At 32.9% G+C, this 16966-nt stretch overlaps 1 protein-coding gene across 6 annotated transcripts in view; it reads right to left on the bottom strand.

Annotated features, from left to right (window-relative positions):
- The window catches only part of LOC110441472 (EF-hand calcium-binding domain-containing protein 6-like), a 41327-nt gene that overhangs the window by 17662 nt on the left and 6699 nt on the right, over positions 1–16966 (bottom strand). For 3 of the 6 annotated variants that reach the window (XM_021484624.1, XM_021484627.1, XM_021484629.1), the window contains exons 3-15: positions 15148–15183; positions 13993–14211; positions 11357–11427; positions 10512–10609; positions 10141–10215; positions 8459–8525; positions 6980–7146; positions 6445–6579; positions 5635–6118; positions 4668–4816; positions 2852–2965; positions 1722–1835; positions 637–813 (exon numbers count right to left, since the gene is read on the bottom strand). In XM_021484624.1, the coding sequence (XP_021340299.1) occupies positions 637–813; positions 1722–1835; positions 2852–2965; positions 4668–4816; positions 5635–6118; positions 6445–6579; positions 6980–7146; positions 8459–8525; positions 10141–10215; positions 10512–10609; positions 11357–11427; positions 13993–14211; positions 15148–15183 (1906 nt within the window). Of the gene's footprint in view, positions 1–636; positions 814–1721; positions 1836–2851; positions 2966–4667; positions 4817–5634; positions 6119–6444; positions 6580–6979; positions 7147–8458; positions 8526–10140; positions 10216–10511; positions 10610–11356; positions 11428–13745; positions 13815–13992; positions 14212–15147; positions 15184–16966 lie in introns of all 6 variants that reach the window. The other 3 variants (XM_021484625.1, XM_021484628.1, XM_021484630.1) reach the window with 3 other exon arrangements.

Here is a 16966-nt window from a genome sequence, read left to right as displayed (position 1 = left end):
TGATTTCAAACATTAAGGGCTCTGTCGTTGGGGATAAATCGTCAAAAACTGAGAAGAGTTCATAAAGGACCCCGTAATACTGTCAAAACCTGTGACTACCTCATTTCTGAAGAGAAAAGCATACTTCGCAGGACTTTTAAGGAAAATAATAAAGATGAAATCAACAAATAATAATCGATAGCAGTTTTCTGAGAGTAAAACATCAGTTGGGTGTGACTAGGATTCGAACCCTGTACCTCGGATTGTTGCGCTATTGGTCCAACCGATCGAGCTTACAAGCCAACGAAAGTACTGCGCGACAGATATAATTATGCGAAACGAAATTAAGGGGAAGTTACTGTACAAACGAAAAACAAAGTGGTATTTCCTATTGTTCTGCCTGCAGTAAAACATGGATCCTCAATTAATCAACGAATTCCTAAAAACTGTATTGATTAATGTATATGATAATTGTATTAATTGTACATCTATGTACTGTAAAGCGCTTTAGAGTGGCTTATGTTAGCTAGACAGGGCGTTATATCAAATGCTGCATATATTTTTTTTAAATTAATTTTCAATTTCTAAAGTAAGTATATGATGTCAGTATGTAAAATATATGCTACTATCTTATTTCGAAAAAGAAGTTTCACCTACATGACATCGAACATCTGGAGGAACTTGTGGTAGGGGATAAGTCCGTCACCATCTTGTCCAACGTCTGAATGTAGCTGATCCCATTGTTTCTCAGATATCTGGTAGCCAAGCCTCCGTTCTATTCCGCACCGGAACTCGTGTGGAGTAATAACACTCAAATTGTACTTGTCACACGACCTTAATTTAAATATTTATCATGTTATACATACAAAAGTGCAATTGATGAAATAAATACTAATCATAGTCGTAAAACGATTTATGTGATATGTATTTAAACACATATTATTAGGTATTTACATGATTAATACTAATTTTAATTTTACAAATTGAGAATAATATGATATAGCATGATATAGCTATAACACTTCCCATTGTCAAGGAAATAAGTTTCAGTATCAAATTTCATCTGGTGAAAGCATATCAATAGCATTTAATGGGTATGTAATGGTACGAATACGTCTTTATATACTATTTATTTCTTTTTCTTGATTTATAATGTGTTCATTTTAAGATATATCTGAGTTGTGGAGGCACTAGTATTGATATGAATTTGTATTTATATTTATCAGGAACAAAGTCATTAACGATCTTAATTAGGTCTCAAATTCATAAAAACTTATTCAAATTGAGTCTTAAATAAATTCTTTTTAATCAACCTTAAGAAATTCAAATACAAGTTTCGAGATTCTTTTCATATGAATGCAGGACACTTTTGCATTTATTCAAGAACATCCATTGGTGGAGAATCACAAAACATTATGAATTCTAATTTCACATCTGCAGTGTCACAATTGAAACAATCAATCACCAACCTCATTAGGTTTAAATGTATAACAATTCGTTTTCTTTCTGTGATTGCTCTTCTGAAACGCATTCACGATGATTTAAATTCATATAATGGACAATGACATGTACATATTGTCTTTTTAAATGTTTCGAAACGTGTGTCCACAAATGTTTAAATCGTCTTCAACTGTCCTCGCAAACTCTCGTGCAAACAATCATCCTTCAAACAGGAGTGAATGACAGCAGTACAGAAGACAACAGTTGTGCGATGATTTTAAAACATATGTATATACTATTACCTAAAGTAGGAGATGAGTTTGATGAAATCCCCATGGAAATACTCTACAAGTTTAGCCTCTAGTTCCTCCGCTGTGAGTCCCCCCTGTGAACCAGGTAGTGTGTCTGTCTGGAACCTGTTTTTAAAAAGACATTGGCAAATATTTAAACAGTTTGCAGATTTTGTCATCTTCGAAATCCATGTGCAACGGTTTCGATATAAATATCCTCTCTGTACGCCTGGGTTTTTGCATGAACAAAATGGAATTAACCAATTAGCTAACAGGTACCGGAGAACCTTCGATTCATGAATCACGACTAATGGAGCAGTGTAGACAAGAGTTTTCAGAGCAGAACCTCTTGAATTTGGAAGGGGAAAAGAAAGCAAAAAATAAAATAATATTTTGTAAACAGGTTTATTTGAAAAAAATATTTGTTGTACCTAAACAGATTGAATTAAACATAGTTCCTTTTAATTAAAAGCATTTTCAATCGCCGGGCAAGATCATGTTAGCCTTGATTACGCTGTCTTACCAAGTTACCATACATTAAGACCAGTATACTGCAACAGCCTCCGTTAATTAAAAATGACATATAAAGGTAATACAATAAGTTATCTAACGCATCAAATATATATTTTATTAATAAATCCCTCTTTTTACATATTAAAAAAAATATACTTAACGCTTTAAACCAATCAGATTCCGCGCTATTTTAATGTATATATTGACAAGTTTGGAACATGTGTACGAGTTGTTTCCCCTTATCATATACTGTTAGTAGTTGTATGTAATGCATTAATGTTACATTTGTAATATGAATATAACCTATATAAAGTTCTGTTATCTTTTAGAATTATTGATGGTATAGTGCAACAATGTTATATAAATAAATGAGAATATCATTTTCAATTACATTTCACGATAAAAATATCATTTAATGAAGTAATAAACATTGTAACAACAATATATGACGATAACTTCTTTAAAATAGAAACTGAAACTTTTCATTTTTGTGTTATCACTTTACTTTGTTTATAGGAAACAGTTCACAAAATAACAAGTCAGGCTAGCTCTAATAATATTTATGAAAGACACAATAGCGTATTCACACAGAAAAAAACCTCTATGCTTTAAGTCCCTGAATTACTTACATGTGGTACTGGTTTGTAACCGTTCGATTCGTTATGCTGTTTTCAGCTTTGCTTTGGAACTTAGCCAGGAATTCCTTGTAGTTGAGTTGACCACGTATAGAACGAATTCCAATTCTAGATAGGCGGACAGAAAGACAGACACACTTGTAAAGGTCTATACCTGAACTCACACACACCATATAATGCCATGATAATGTGCTTAAAATATCAATTTTTAGGTAAATTTCATCATAATCTATTTGTCCTTTTTATGTTTTTCGTCGTTCTATTCAATGGTTTCTTTCATATGCTCCTTTTGCTGTTTTACCTGAGGTATATTTCTTTTCTTATAATTAGTTGTCCGCATTAGAATCTATGTACTGTTTTCATCTTGTTGTATTAATGATGTCAAATTTTCTTGTTTAGCTCTTACTCGCTGTGACTCAAATAGAAATTTCAAGACTTATTTTATACTAATGCAGGGCACCTGCATATATTCCAGAACATCCACTGTTTCCCCAAAGAATCGCAAAGAAACCGACTTCGCCTTAATGACTATATGAACACAATCAATTGAGACACGAACGCATCAATTCATCACCTTGTCCCTCGGTTAAACTTTATATCAATCGTTGTATAATTCAATTATGAATTGAACGACAAAATGGAAACAGTTTATTGAAAACTATGATTAATGAGCTACAAATCAAAGATCGAATTTTAGTACATTATATGGCTTTATATGGCATGTATCTAATTTCTACACAAATATTAACTATAATTATCTACAACTAATTATATATAAGTACTTCTTTACTCTTCAACGACGACCAGTCGCACTGAAGCACCTACAGAAAATGCTATCACAAATCGATTAAATATACATTTGACCTACTTTTCCTCGTTAACAGTTAGCATAGTATCGCCTAATACTAGGTTTAAACAGTAAGGTAGTTGCTTGCTATAGACACATACCACATCTTGCGTCTAGTGCAAAATGTCACCTCTCTTTTTATTTTGAATCTTTTGGTCCGTGTGATCTTTCTGTGTTTTAAAACATAAACTATGTTATTTACTGATTTTAACACAATAATTTTGTAAGGTACATGAATAATATATATTATAGGTAGGAAAGAAGGTCAGTGCGCAATGCTAATGAATTCATAAAAAGGCAGTAATTTATGATTCAATAGCATATCCGCGAGTCTATTTTAGCCGGCATATTACAATTAAACACTGACAAATAGCATGGTTACTTTACGGTCGAAACATTCATTGGACTACCGAATGTCATTGTAAGCATAAGCAAGCATTTGGTTTTGTTCTGTATACATTCAAGTACCATTTATGCCAATAAAAGCTACAAACACAAATAATAACATGAAAAATCGTCAAAATGCTTCAGTTTACTCTACTACAATAATGCTGAATGTTTTAACATATTCCAGGACACATTATTCATGGGAGCTTCACTTTTTATAGGACGTAAGCAAGTATAAGAATTATCTTAATGGTATAGCTTGTTATATCAGTCAAATCTGCAATGGAAACAATCTTCAAAGCATGTAAAACATCCATCTCAAATAATTAAAAAAAATTCTAAGCATATTGTTTGTTGACATATTTTAAAACTTCTAAGACACAAAAGCGAATATGACACCCCAAAGCGAACTTTTCCAAAATGTAGTAAAAATAGAAATACAATTCAATGTAAATATATTAACATCTCCAATAAAGCAAACACTGGTCTAATGAATTTCAAAACAAGGAAAAGGAAATCTTGGACAACTAATCTTAAGACAATCTGATATTTCCTTTACTCAGAATCCCGACTCACCTTGCGAGGAAGTTGTCGAGCTCCGTGACGGTAACGTTGAAGCCAAATTCTTGTAAGCACCGTCGGAAGTCTATCCGAGATATGTAGTTGTCACTCAGGTAGTCAAAGAGCTGGAAGGCTGTCATCATAGCGTTGTAGGACTCCTCAAACTGTGACAGTAAATAGAACACTTGTACAATGTTGGTAAAGGAAACAACTCGTACAACGATGGTAAATGAAAGTACCTATTCAATGACAGTGAATGAAAACTCGTATACAATGAAAATAAATGAAAGCACTTGTAGAATGAAGATTCATAAAAAACAAATTGTAAAAACACTTGTACAGTGACAATAAATGAAAACACTTGTACAGTGACAAAAAATGAAATCACTTGTACGATGACAATACATGAAATCACTTGTACAATGACAATACATGAAAGCACTTGTACAATGATAGTGGATAAAACTACTTATTCAATAATAGTTAAGGAAATCTCTCGTACAATGACACTAAAGGATTTTTTTTTAAATTCATCTATACAGGTAATGGTCTTTTACCATCTTTTTTCAACGAATATAAAATATTATAATCGAACGCTTGATCAGCATTAGAAACTTCCGTATGAAGCATCAAACTAAATTAAAGCAGCTAAAATAGAAAATGATAATAATACTAATTTAAAAGAAAAAAGACTAACTTTAATCTTACATTCGTCATGAAAAGACAGGACTTTAAAAACAATAAACCCCCAATAACCTACATTAAATCTAGGTGTTCCGGATATGACGTAAATGTCGTCAATCAACCTACATGTTTTCTTGTATAGTGAACAGGTACGTTCCATTAGAGACTACTTATAATTGAGAAACTACTACGTATTCCATTAAGCATGTAATTAAAAACATTTAATAACCAGTTTTTATGTGCTGAATAGATTAAAATAAACAAAAGTATTGATATTTTAGTAATAAGTAAAACTTACCCTATAATGAAGGCAGTCAACGACATTGTCAAGCTTCACGCTTTTCCTCCGTTTGGGAATTCTGACTTTCGATTGTGGTGTTGATAAAGGGGTTTCTGTGGTCTTCGTCTCCTTGGTTGGTTTATCCGGCGCACTGTCCACCGGCTTCTCGTCAGTTTGTGTAGTTGTATACAAGTCATCCTTACGTGATGCCGCCTGCTCTTGAATGTCTGTGGTCATAAACACTTCCACATTAATTTTGTTTTCGGCAGATGCCGGTTTGTCCTGAGGTTCGTTAGCGTTTGTTTCCGTTAGAGAATTAACTTCGTTTTTAGGATTTACACCCATTGCCTCAGAACGAGGTCGCGACTTAACTTCCTCCTTGAGTTTTTGATATCGCATGGGTAAATCACGTGCAGTTAACGACTTTGGTCTGCCGGTATCCACCCCGATCCTTTTCAGGAATCTGTGCGTAAAAATGGCTCCTGTGCCCTCTTTATCATACCTAGACAAAGACGAAGAATATATTATCTTTTACACGACCATGAAGAATTTGTCTCATTCATGGTTTCTCTTTGAATTCATAAAATGACTAATACAATATTTAGTTTGACAACCTGGTAACCCATGCATGCAAAATTATTGATGTTTTGCATTTTAAAAGAATTCACTTTTATGAATTTGCAGATTGAAAAGGTTACATACTGTGAAAATTAGTTATGAAGAATCGACATAAAATACAAAACCTAGATACCATTGATCAAAGAAGAACCCCAAACAATATTACATCATTAATGGTATTTGTGACTCAAATTAATAGAACACATTTACCTCTTCCATAATGTATCGAAGTCTCGGTTGACCATGTAAATGCCGAGTTGTGCATAGGCCTCGCGGAGTTGTGGAGGTACTATCATACCATTGAGCTCAAAACATGCAGCAGGAAAAACCAACCTGGCATCATCTCTGCAAGCAATGATGCAAATTTCCATTTCATGTTTAGTAGGACAAGCTAGTCAATTACATAACTAATTTTTGATGTTAGGGAAACTTAACGTTTCAAACGTACCATTAACATGTTGGAATAGAAATGATGGAAAATAGAGAATGTGATACACATTAGTTATACCTTGGTGGTAGATGATAAAGGATATCATAACATGTATATGATTAACGTTTCCTCCTCGATAATATTAGCATTAGGGAATTGTAGTATGGTGACAGGAAATCGATTTTCTATTGAAAGCTGAATTTGGTACAAACATGCATGATGCATAAATGATGTCTTTCGTTCAAATGAGCTTAAACTGAGACGTTCGGATAGTTAGGTAAATAGTTTTGGTAAGGTGCTTAGGAAGAGGCTTACATGGTTTTGATTTTTTGTCTGAACATATCGTCTGAGAAGGGGGCTGAGAAGTACGGATCCTCTACAAGCATGTCTGTGTTTTTTAAACTCTCCTCGGGATTTTTCTTCCGATTTCCCCTATCTGTCAGTGAGCGCTGCACGGGACTCACCCACTCTTTCTTCACAGCCTGACAAGTCACAAATATAATGCTTCGGTAATTTTTAATTTGTTACAAACGTTTTCAAGCAATATCTTTGAATCACAGGGAGAGGAAATATGAACATGATATCTTTACATCACATGAACAGGAAATACTTTCATGAAATCACGATTTAAAATATACATTTAAAATATTATAGCAAAAGAATCCGCGATAATGTTTTTAAAATTCATATGTATGGTATATTTTATTTGCTTTCATTTAATATCAGAATACTGCTATTTCTAACTGATATTTTGACTATCGCATGTTATAATGTATATGATTAGCAAAAGAAAATAATTTTACGGTAGATCATCGTTGGCCGCGATGTTATGTTAAAAAAATCATGAAAGCAATAAACGAAATAGTAAATGCTATAACCATAGAGACAATAAAGTCATTATAATATAATAGAAGCTTTCGATATAAGTGTTCCAAATAACCCAGCACCAACAAGTAAAACGAACTTAAAAGATCCAGATTCCTTCTCTCAACACAATTTAAAAACAATATGAGTTAAACACATTTCTCCATATGCCAATTATTGAAATTTTTTCACTTTTGTAAAACGACGACAACACAATTGCAAATATAAAAAACCCACAGTGGAATATAGAACACTACGTATTCAAATGTAGTTCTCCTTATACCAATAAAAAATGCTTCAAATTATGCTACTTAGGTTAATTGATTAACACCATACTACTTTAAACCACAAACCTTCAACTATTTGTTTTATAAATATAAGTAATAATTTACCGGCAAGGTTTTAAAGTTATCGAATATATTATCCCTAGGTTTGACCCTCAGATCCCCAAGGTCAATGTCTATATAGTTCTTGACTTTTTCCTTCCTCCTTTTTACCTTACAGATTCCATTTGACTGTAATAAAATATTTAGTTTGCAACAAGTCATTATCCTTATTGACATCTTCGATAAACATATTGTTCAAGGTGGAAAGATATATAACGCTTTAAAAACTAAAAATAATGACAACATTAATACTGAAGTAATGGCAGGTGAATTTGTGATGGTGTCTCCCGTCAAATACATGACAGGATGTCGCATTTGCCCGTTGAGATGTACAACATTAAAATTCCTTTATCATCAAGCCATTATATAATTCATAAAAGTGTCCTCGATTTTTGTTGACGTTTTATTGTTACGAACACTCATCTTCAAAGCTTTTATATAATTATGGTAAATGCAATATTGCGAAATAATTAACGATTTTTATATGATATCTATAGGCTTTTCTCATGTGTATCATTTTGAAAATATTGCCAAGTATACTTACTTCATTTTCTTTGAAACAGCTTACAAACAAATCAAACGATATAGGTTCTCGTCCTTCAAGGCCAATTCTGTAAAAATGAAGAAACTTATATGAATTTCCATTTCAGATCAGATGCATAACACTAATCTAAAAAACCCATTTAAACTAGCCTATTGAAACTTAAAATTCCACAATAATGACTCTGTATGAGTTGTTTCAAATGAGAGGTTACCATGTAAGCTAATGTTATTTAGTTAATATTTGATGACGTCACAATAGGTCATATTTACATTTCTTTCAACGTAGAAATAAATTTTGTTATTTCAAACAATTTTAATAAATATAAAGATTGCGTTTCCATGTCAAAATAGATCCAGGTTATTTCTTATCAATACCTTAACAAACATTGAATTTAAATCCATATTCGGATCAAATAGATCAAAGGTAATACAAAGCAAATACTTCACTCTACTTGATAAGATTGCTTGCATCGGTCCCTGTATTTTATTGACATAATCTTATAGCTATCAGCACCTCTTCTCGTCTGTATACATTTATCACAGAGGGCTGTTTAGTGGAGGGGTGACGATCGAAAGATCTTCTCACAATCACCCACATGTAAGTCAACGAGCTAGCTCACTGATATACATACATGTCTGTAGATTTTTATCATCTAAATCTCCCAGAGAAAGTTTTCCACATTATATATATTTTCCCCAAAATAAACCTGTTTTGTAATTTTCAATAAGTAAAATATATAACTAACTTAACACACATCTTAGCAAATACTAGATAGGTAGATGAGAAAGTAAATGACACTTCATTCGTAAAAAAGTGTATCTTACTTAGGTAAAGAAGTTGAAAATACAAGTTACCCACAACATAGTTTCTCAAACACCTAAGGATAAATATTGTTCGAAGGACTCAATTTGATCATGCGTTCGGCACTACAAACAATAAATAAAAAAAGGAAAATTCGTTTTGCGTCATTGCAGTAAGAAAGCTCCCCCAATCAATATTCGGTACTTGTCAAATTTAAAACGAACATGATGTCAATCCGATGCCTATTGATCTCAGATTTAACACGACAGTAAATCATCTGAAGATATCTATACACCAATCACATGAAAGTTAACCTTTCGATATCGGCGATTTAAAATTGTGAACTAGATTTTCGCGTCTTTTACTGGAATCAGGAAAAATATACACTAATTTCCAATCTAAATAATGAACTTTCTTGCTAAAACATAAGTATTTCAATAAAGTTTTGAAGAAACCCGATGAATTTGATTTGATAAAAAGCATATACAATTATAATATGTTTAAAACCTCTCTGTATATATTTATTGTGAAGTACAAACAGGTTTTTGTACCGAATACACCGAATTACCTGGAGCGGTATTTATTATTTATAGGTTCATATGAACAGCAAACTAAATTTACGGCTACTGGTGGATTATACAGCTTTATGTCGTAACTAGATTAGGTTTGTTATTCACATTAAGTCATTTGAATTTGTATGGTCAATTTCACCACAGTAATGAAGAACTGGCTAGTTATACCACTAATAGTTCATAATGCCCTTAAATATTAAAACAGGGATTAGTGTTGAGATTTTAAGTCCCTCGAACAACTATTGGTAGGGCAGGAAGTTAACTGTTGTTTGGTACACCAGGTTATGTAAGAAAATCAGTCTGACTTACTTTTTGAGGAATTTGTTAAACTGGTCAGTCGATATGTACCCACACACTGTATAGATAATTCGAAGCAATGCCTCTCTGTAACAAAACAGAAAAAAAAAAAAAATACACACTTTGATAAAATCTCTAAGGTTCATTAGAATGCTTACCTACGTAGCAAACGAAAGTCATTTTAAGTCGTACACATACCATGTGTTTGACATAATCCGTTCAATATTAGCAATTTTTAACAAATATAATTATACTGGTACATTTTCAGCGCTAATTTGTATCGACAAAGTGTATAGTGACATAGAATAGGATTAGGACGTCTCTCTATTGATATTTCATTCATCTTATAAACATTTCTATGAAAGAACAAGTTGCAGACTTACCTTGTAACGTTGCCTTGACCAGTCGGGTCGTTTGACCGGAAGAGATTTCTCAGTCCGTTATGTCCTGTGTTCAGTTTATCCTTCACCATGTCAGCCACCTAAACATAACGTCACCATAGAGGTTAATATACATCGGTATTTCACTTCCCCGTGAAACCTACACAATCTTCAAATTGTTATACGAAACATACACAAGTATTCCACTTCCCCGTGAAACCTTCACAATCTTCAAATTGTTATACGAAACATCCACAAGTATTCCACTTCCCCGTGGAACCTAAACAATCTTCAAATTGTTTTATGAAACATACACAAGTATTCCACTTCCCCGTGAAACCTACACAATCTTCAAATTGTTATACGAAACATCCATATCAATTCCCCGTGAAACCTACACAATCTTCATATTATTATTATACGAAACATCCACAAGTATTCCACATCACTTCCCCGTGAAACCTACACAATCTTCAAATTGTTATACGAAACATCCACAAGTATTTCACTTCCCCGTGAAACCTGCACAATCTTCAAATTGTTATACGAAACATCCACAAGTATTCCGCATCACTTCCCCGTGAAACCTACACAATCTTCAAATTGTTATACGAAACATCCACTTCACTTCCCTTTGTAGACAACATCGCCCTTTATTATAAACACTGCTATGAATTAGAAGAAAACAGATTATTCTGACCTTATTGCATTAATTCATAAAATGATAAAAAACAATAAAAAAAATCTCGACAATCGTAAACATATATCAGCGACGTTCTCTCTTTGAACGCAAGATTTCATTACGTAATATGTCTATCGCTACAGGACATCGACTTCAAATGACTCACCTCAAACTGACTCCGTGAATGTTCGGACTTCTTTCCCCGAGATGTGGCAGCCTTCGGGCCAATAAGGTGATCTATATACAAACATTACCATGTTTATTCCGATAATTTAATGCAATAGACAACTAAGCCAAATTCTACATCAATGGTTAAGCAAACAATACTTTTTGCACTCCAAATGTAAATATCTATATATACAAAAATGCTATTAAGTATGAGGGAGATATATGGAGTCACAATCTACACTACTTTAAATCGGTCTGAAAAGTCTCTCGGAAGAGATGAAAGAGCTAAGACCACTTGTTGTTGATTAGTCTGCTGTGCCATTGCCTTCTAGTTCTCTTATTAATCACAAACAAATAAATAATTGTTTGATTTTCATTAAGCTAATATAAACAAAATATCAATATTCATTTTAATCTATTTTTACAAGAAAGCACTTTAGTCAATTTACTTGTACAACTAATAAAGGATGGACGCCATTCGACTCATTTCACTTAAGATATAGGTTATCCATAACCGTGAAAAAATGTTGAAGGAAGTCGTAAATATCTGTTATCTTATAATATAAGTATATCATTGTATTTGTTTTAATAGTAATGGAATATATTTTTTATATATATGTCATACCCTGTGAGTTATTCACATGCCAGTTTTCGTTAAACAATGAAATATATTCGTCATGCATAACTTAAACATACACGAGTAGATTTTGATTTATAATACTGACGTGCGACAAAGATCAATAGAAAACAATACAAAATTACAAGATATTTTCATATAAGCGTATCTTTATATCTATATACCCCGAAACTGCTAAAATGGAACACGATCAAGAAAGAATGGATAATAAAAAATTGTCATAAGTGCGACATTTATTAAACTTACACAATGCATATTGTCAATACAAGTCTGTTCTATTACAGTGTAATTATTGAATAGGAGATAACAAAAGACCTTTATGGTTGAATGACAACCAGGCCTTACATGGTATCTAAGCGCCCATCATCGTACAGTACTTGAAAACAAAAGACATTGACGCTATAAGAAATATATTCGAAATATATGTAGTTGACATTTAATATTTATTTTACATCAACTAATTTTTTTTTAATGTTATCCTAAGATGCCATATACATTCGTTAATAATTTGTGAAGATGAAAACACTTAAATCGTTTTGCTTAAAAATTCTTAAGCTATTAATACTTACTCACATAAGAGGTACACGAAATATATATACATACATCTTACGTAGTCAAGGCGAATACAAATGATTATATAAACGAATATTAGGGGTATAGATATTTGCAAACATATAATAAGGGTAAATATTAATAAGTATATAATGGTATGGTATAAATAAACACAAATATGTTCATAACATTATTTGAAAGATAATTGTATATTTTCGTTACATAGAGCCATAACGCGACAGAAATATAGAAGTCATCATATTGTAATATGACGTAAATACATGATTTGAATACTTTGATAATTATAAAAAAGTTACCACGAAGTCTTTGCCTTATTCCACCATATATTCAATGATATACATTGTATCTGAATGTGTATAGATGTTTTACTAAACAGCAAACCTCTTAATCCAAACATGTGTATACACCAAAGCTTCAGGTAGGTTTTAGAAAAGCAAATGCTGGAAATAATTTGTCCTTTCTATTGTGTTTCGGTTTGGCAAGTTCTCGCTTAAAGATTCTAAAAATAACGATGCATAACTTTTTACCTTATTATACTATTTTATTTCTAGGAATTAAAAAATGTAACCTTAACATGTTCAAAGCATACAATTAAATGGTATTCATAAATTGTTAAATATGGTTATTGAGCACAAATCACACAAGAACACATAACGCAAAAACACACAATCGATGCAAATCAACATTATGCAAACGTTCAAAATCTATATTTATTCTTTCTGTTGATAACATTCAACTATAATGAACATTATATTATGAAATTACTTGTTTAAGCGTTATTCATATTTTAGTTTTTCCCCGAACTGATTCGAAAGTGCTACATTTTGGTAGCCACCAGCAATAAGAACATTTTAATCCCAGCATATCATAAATAGTTTTTAAGGTAAACCCCGATACGAGTATTTTGAGAATAGACGCTGATGCACGGAAATAATCGTCCGCAAAAATATGTCAGTTTACAGTAACTAATATCGATCCTACGCAGACAATGATATCAACGTAATCATTAGCCATTTCATTAGGAGTGGTTTCACTCCAGGCATAAACGTTGGTGGGTGGTTTCCTGATGCAATGAAAGACAGTTAGTTGTGAAAAAGGAAGGGGTATATATAGATGTGACTTAAAATAAAACAGACAGTCGTGGTTATGTCGGGGACGGAAAGCCAAGGAGGTTTACCATAACGATTTGATCCGAAGCCATTAGGACGATGTGTCCATTGCTTGCCTTCAAAGTTTCCACGACCCTCTGTGGTGGGTTAAAAAATATCATTGCAGGTTTGAAGACGGGTGTTTGACAAAAACATTGGGATTATTTGCTGAACAGATAAACATAGTTAATGCACAAGTTATTGAATCAACATCACATGCAACAAGCAATGTGTTAGCAGCACAGCATTGCAACACGCTTCAACCAAACTGTTAACCTTTGGATCTATCTTCCACCAAGTCCATAATTTGGTCGAGAGATGGGAGTTTAAACGAAGGTTTGCTCTTGCCATATTCGTCCTCCCCAAGATTCTCTATGGGAGGTAGAATGACGTCTGTCATCCGTTTACTTATTTCTTCTTTGTGGCTCTGAGGGATCAGGCCCGCCCTTTCGGCGGCTGACCGACGATAAGTAAAAGGCGCCGTGTAGTCACATACTAAAGAGAAACGTATCAAGAAATACTTATGTAGCTGGCTGGTGCGGAGGTTTGCCTCTTTTCGTATGACTTATATAGCGACGAAATGTGATCTTCATTCAATGACAGCGTAGAAGAAATGATAAGTGCGATAATAATGGTAAGGGTGAACTCATTTCTACCTCGACAAAGATTGGAATATGCTCACAATGTCAAACAATAAACAAACTTATGAGGAAACAAGAATCAACAAAATAATCAAAATTCTGGAAAAATTCTGTGTTGTTAGATAAATTGTATTGACTTTGTTTTGCTTCTGCACGTGTTTTCAACCCTTGTCAGCATCGACACATGGAACAATAGTACACACTTGAGTTAACATAAACATTAAGATGTAAAACCTCCTGATAAGTCCGTTCTTCGTTTGATGTTTGTTTCACATAAAACACTGTGATATGATTCATATTTGTTTTTACATAAACTTAACCTGCCGTGTCTGCTGGTTCAACGACAGACAATGAAAATGGGTAGGCTTAAGGCACATAACATTAGTTTGCATTGTTTTGATTTACATAAGTGTTGAACAGATGTTCGGAAGTTCTAACAAATAGTTCTGGCACGAAATAAAACGGATTCTTTGTTGTAGAAATACAGATAATTATTAATACACTTCAAACATACTAGAACTACATTCATTGTCTAAACGATTAACAAATTCAGTGTTGTTCATATGAATTTGTTCATAAAGACATGATAAACACTCATTCTCAAAATATTGCTTGATTAAAAAAATGAAAATGTTGCTTAAAAAACCCATATCCATTTTGTTGATGAATGCACCATGATAATGATAGAATGATATAAAACATTAAATGACCCATGCAACGTAGAAGCAATTGAACGAGAATGAGTGTAACATCAAATTAATCTCATTTTCTCCATACAAATAGGTCTTACCAGAGTCTGTAGAGTTTGTAATCGAAAAATCTGCAACTACAGTGAAACGGGACAATATATATATTGTATTCAAGGACTCTGTACACATTTACACAAAGAGTGTTTGCGCAACCCATTGGTAAACTGTCATGTTTCAAAGTTTTTAATTCATGTGTTGGTGTGTGTCTGGTATGTTTTAAGTGTTGTGTTTAATGCACACTCTTTTCTGACAGACCATTTGTATTCGTCATATAATAAAGTCGATGTACTTAGGCCATGTTAGTATGGAAATGTTGATCAAAGGTAATGACTTCTTCAACTTGGAGAAAAAAGTGTGAATTGAGGTACTATCTGCAAAGAATATGGCAACTGAAAAACAAAATGAAAGGTTGTAAAAAATGTTTCCTGTTCCGTAGCCAGGCATGGACATTCATTGTTAACATGACTAACAGTTGAGCAATTGGTGGCCAAAAGGTATTTTTATTTGCTAAAGAAATCTCTGTAATGCAGTCGGTAATATGTGTAGATTGTAGTTTAAATAGTTTTGATATGTGGAACATTCGATAGTCACGTCATTGAAAGATAATAGTTGAAACTGTATCTCTATATCAATACAGGGTAAATATCCATGTGGTGAAAGGCGGAAGTTGTATTGTATCAGGTACAGGAACAGTCGCCCTTCTGTTCGTAAATAGTGGAGAAGTTACCATACAACATCCCCGGTATATATTGAACGAACGTTGTGGATGTTAGAGAACACACACAAAATCGATACTGTATTCATGTAACAAATATTTGATATTCAAGTATCAAATTTAACATGGTATAAATATGATCAATTCAGTAACAAATGGAAACAGTCTTGCCAGATATAAAACATGTTTCTGATCCACCATGCTGTGGATACATGCAAGCATTGTGTATTGACCCACACTAAGTACATATTAACCAAATCCAAGGCTCAATATTTAACATTATTGGGAAACTGTCATAAATAAGTTTCAATATATTTGCGTGTGACCTTTTAACGAATTAATCAATTGTATAACTAGATAAATAAGCAAGATTTATTGACATTTTTTGGCGCTTTTGGGTTAATGACGAAAGCAGTCAATTACTGACAATAATAAGCACATTGTCTGTGAATTATCATAACAAATGAGGCTAGCTAGTGCGATATAGACACCATGGGAGTTCATTAGACCTACAGGGATGTCTAGGTATCTTAGTATATAAATTGTATCAGCCATGTACTTAGTTACCTGTATATAATTTGTAACTCACCTTGCTATCAATACCAAAGACCAGGGTCCCAATACTTAGATAAATGGTTATTTTATCAATATAAAGGTCAAATGTATTGAACGAATATGTTTATATTTCGAGTTATATTGACATTCGATCAATTGTTAACATATACAATACTTTATGATTACATTCATTATTGTATATACACGTCCTCATACAATGTATTTGCAACTGATTTCAAAATGACATTTTGTCTCAAAAAGACTATATATGAATATGTTTAGGGAATGGTACAAGGTAAAATAACAACTAACCAAGGACATCCTCTTAGATATCTTAATATATTTATGCTATACTATACTCTGATACTCGGCAAGTGCTATGGATAATTTTCCTCAGTCAATAAAATTTCCAAGCAAACGGTCTTCCCAATTATACTGTTATATAACAGTGTTAAGTTAGGTCATTTTTACCTTTGGTATTTCATATGGCAAACCTGAAACTTGAAAACAGTCCCACCCTTTACCACGCAGAGACACTATACGCCACTGGTGAGTTTTACAAGCCGTCGAGATGGGATTTTAGAATTGCA

Source organism: Mizuhopecten yessoensis, unplaced genomic scaffold (genome assembly GCF_002113885.1).
Source record: "Mizuhopecten yessoensis strain PY_sf001 unplaced genomic scaffold, ASM211388v2 scaffold715983, whole genome shotgun sequence".
In the NCBI taxonomy this organism is placed as follows: domain Eukaryota; kingdom Metazoa; phylum Mollusca; class Bivalvia; order Pectinida; family Pectinidae; genus Mizuhopecten; species Mizuhopecten yessoensis.
Note: the sequence above shows the minus strand (reverse complement) of the source record. Positions and strands in the feature narration are given on the sequence as shown.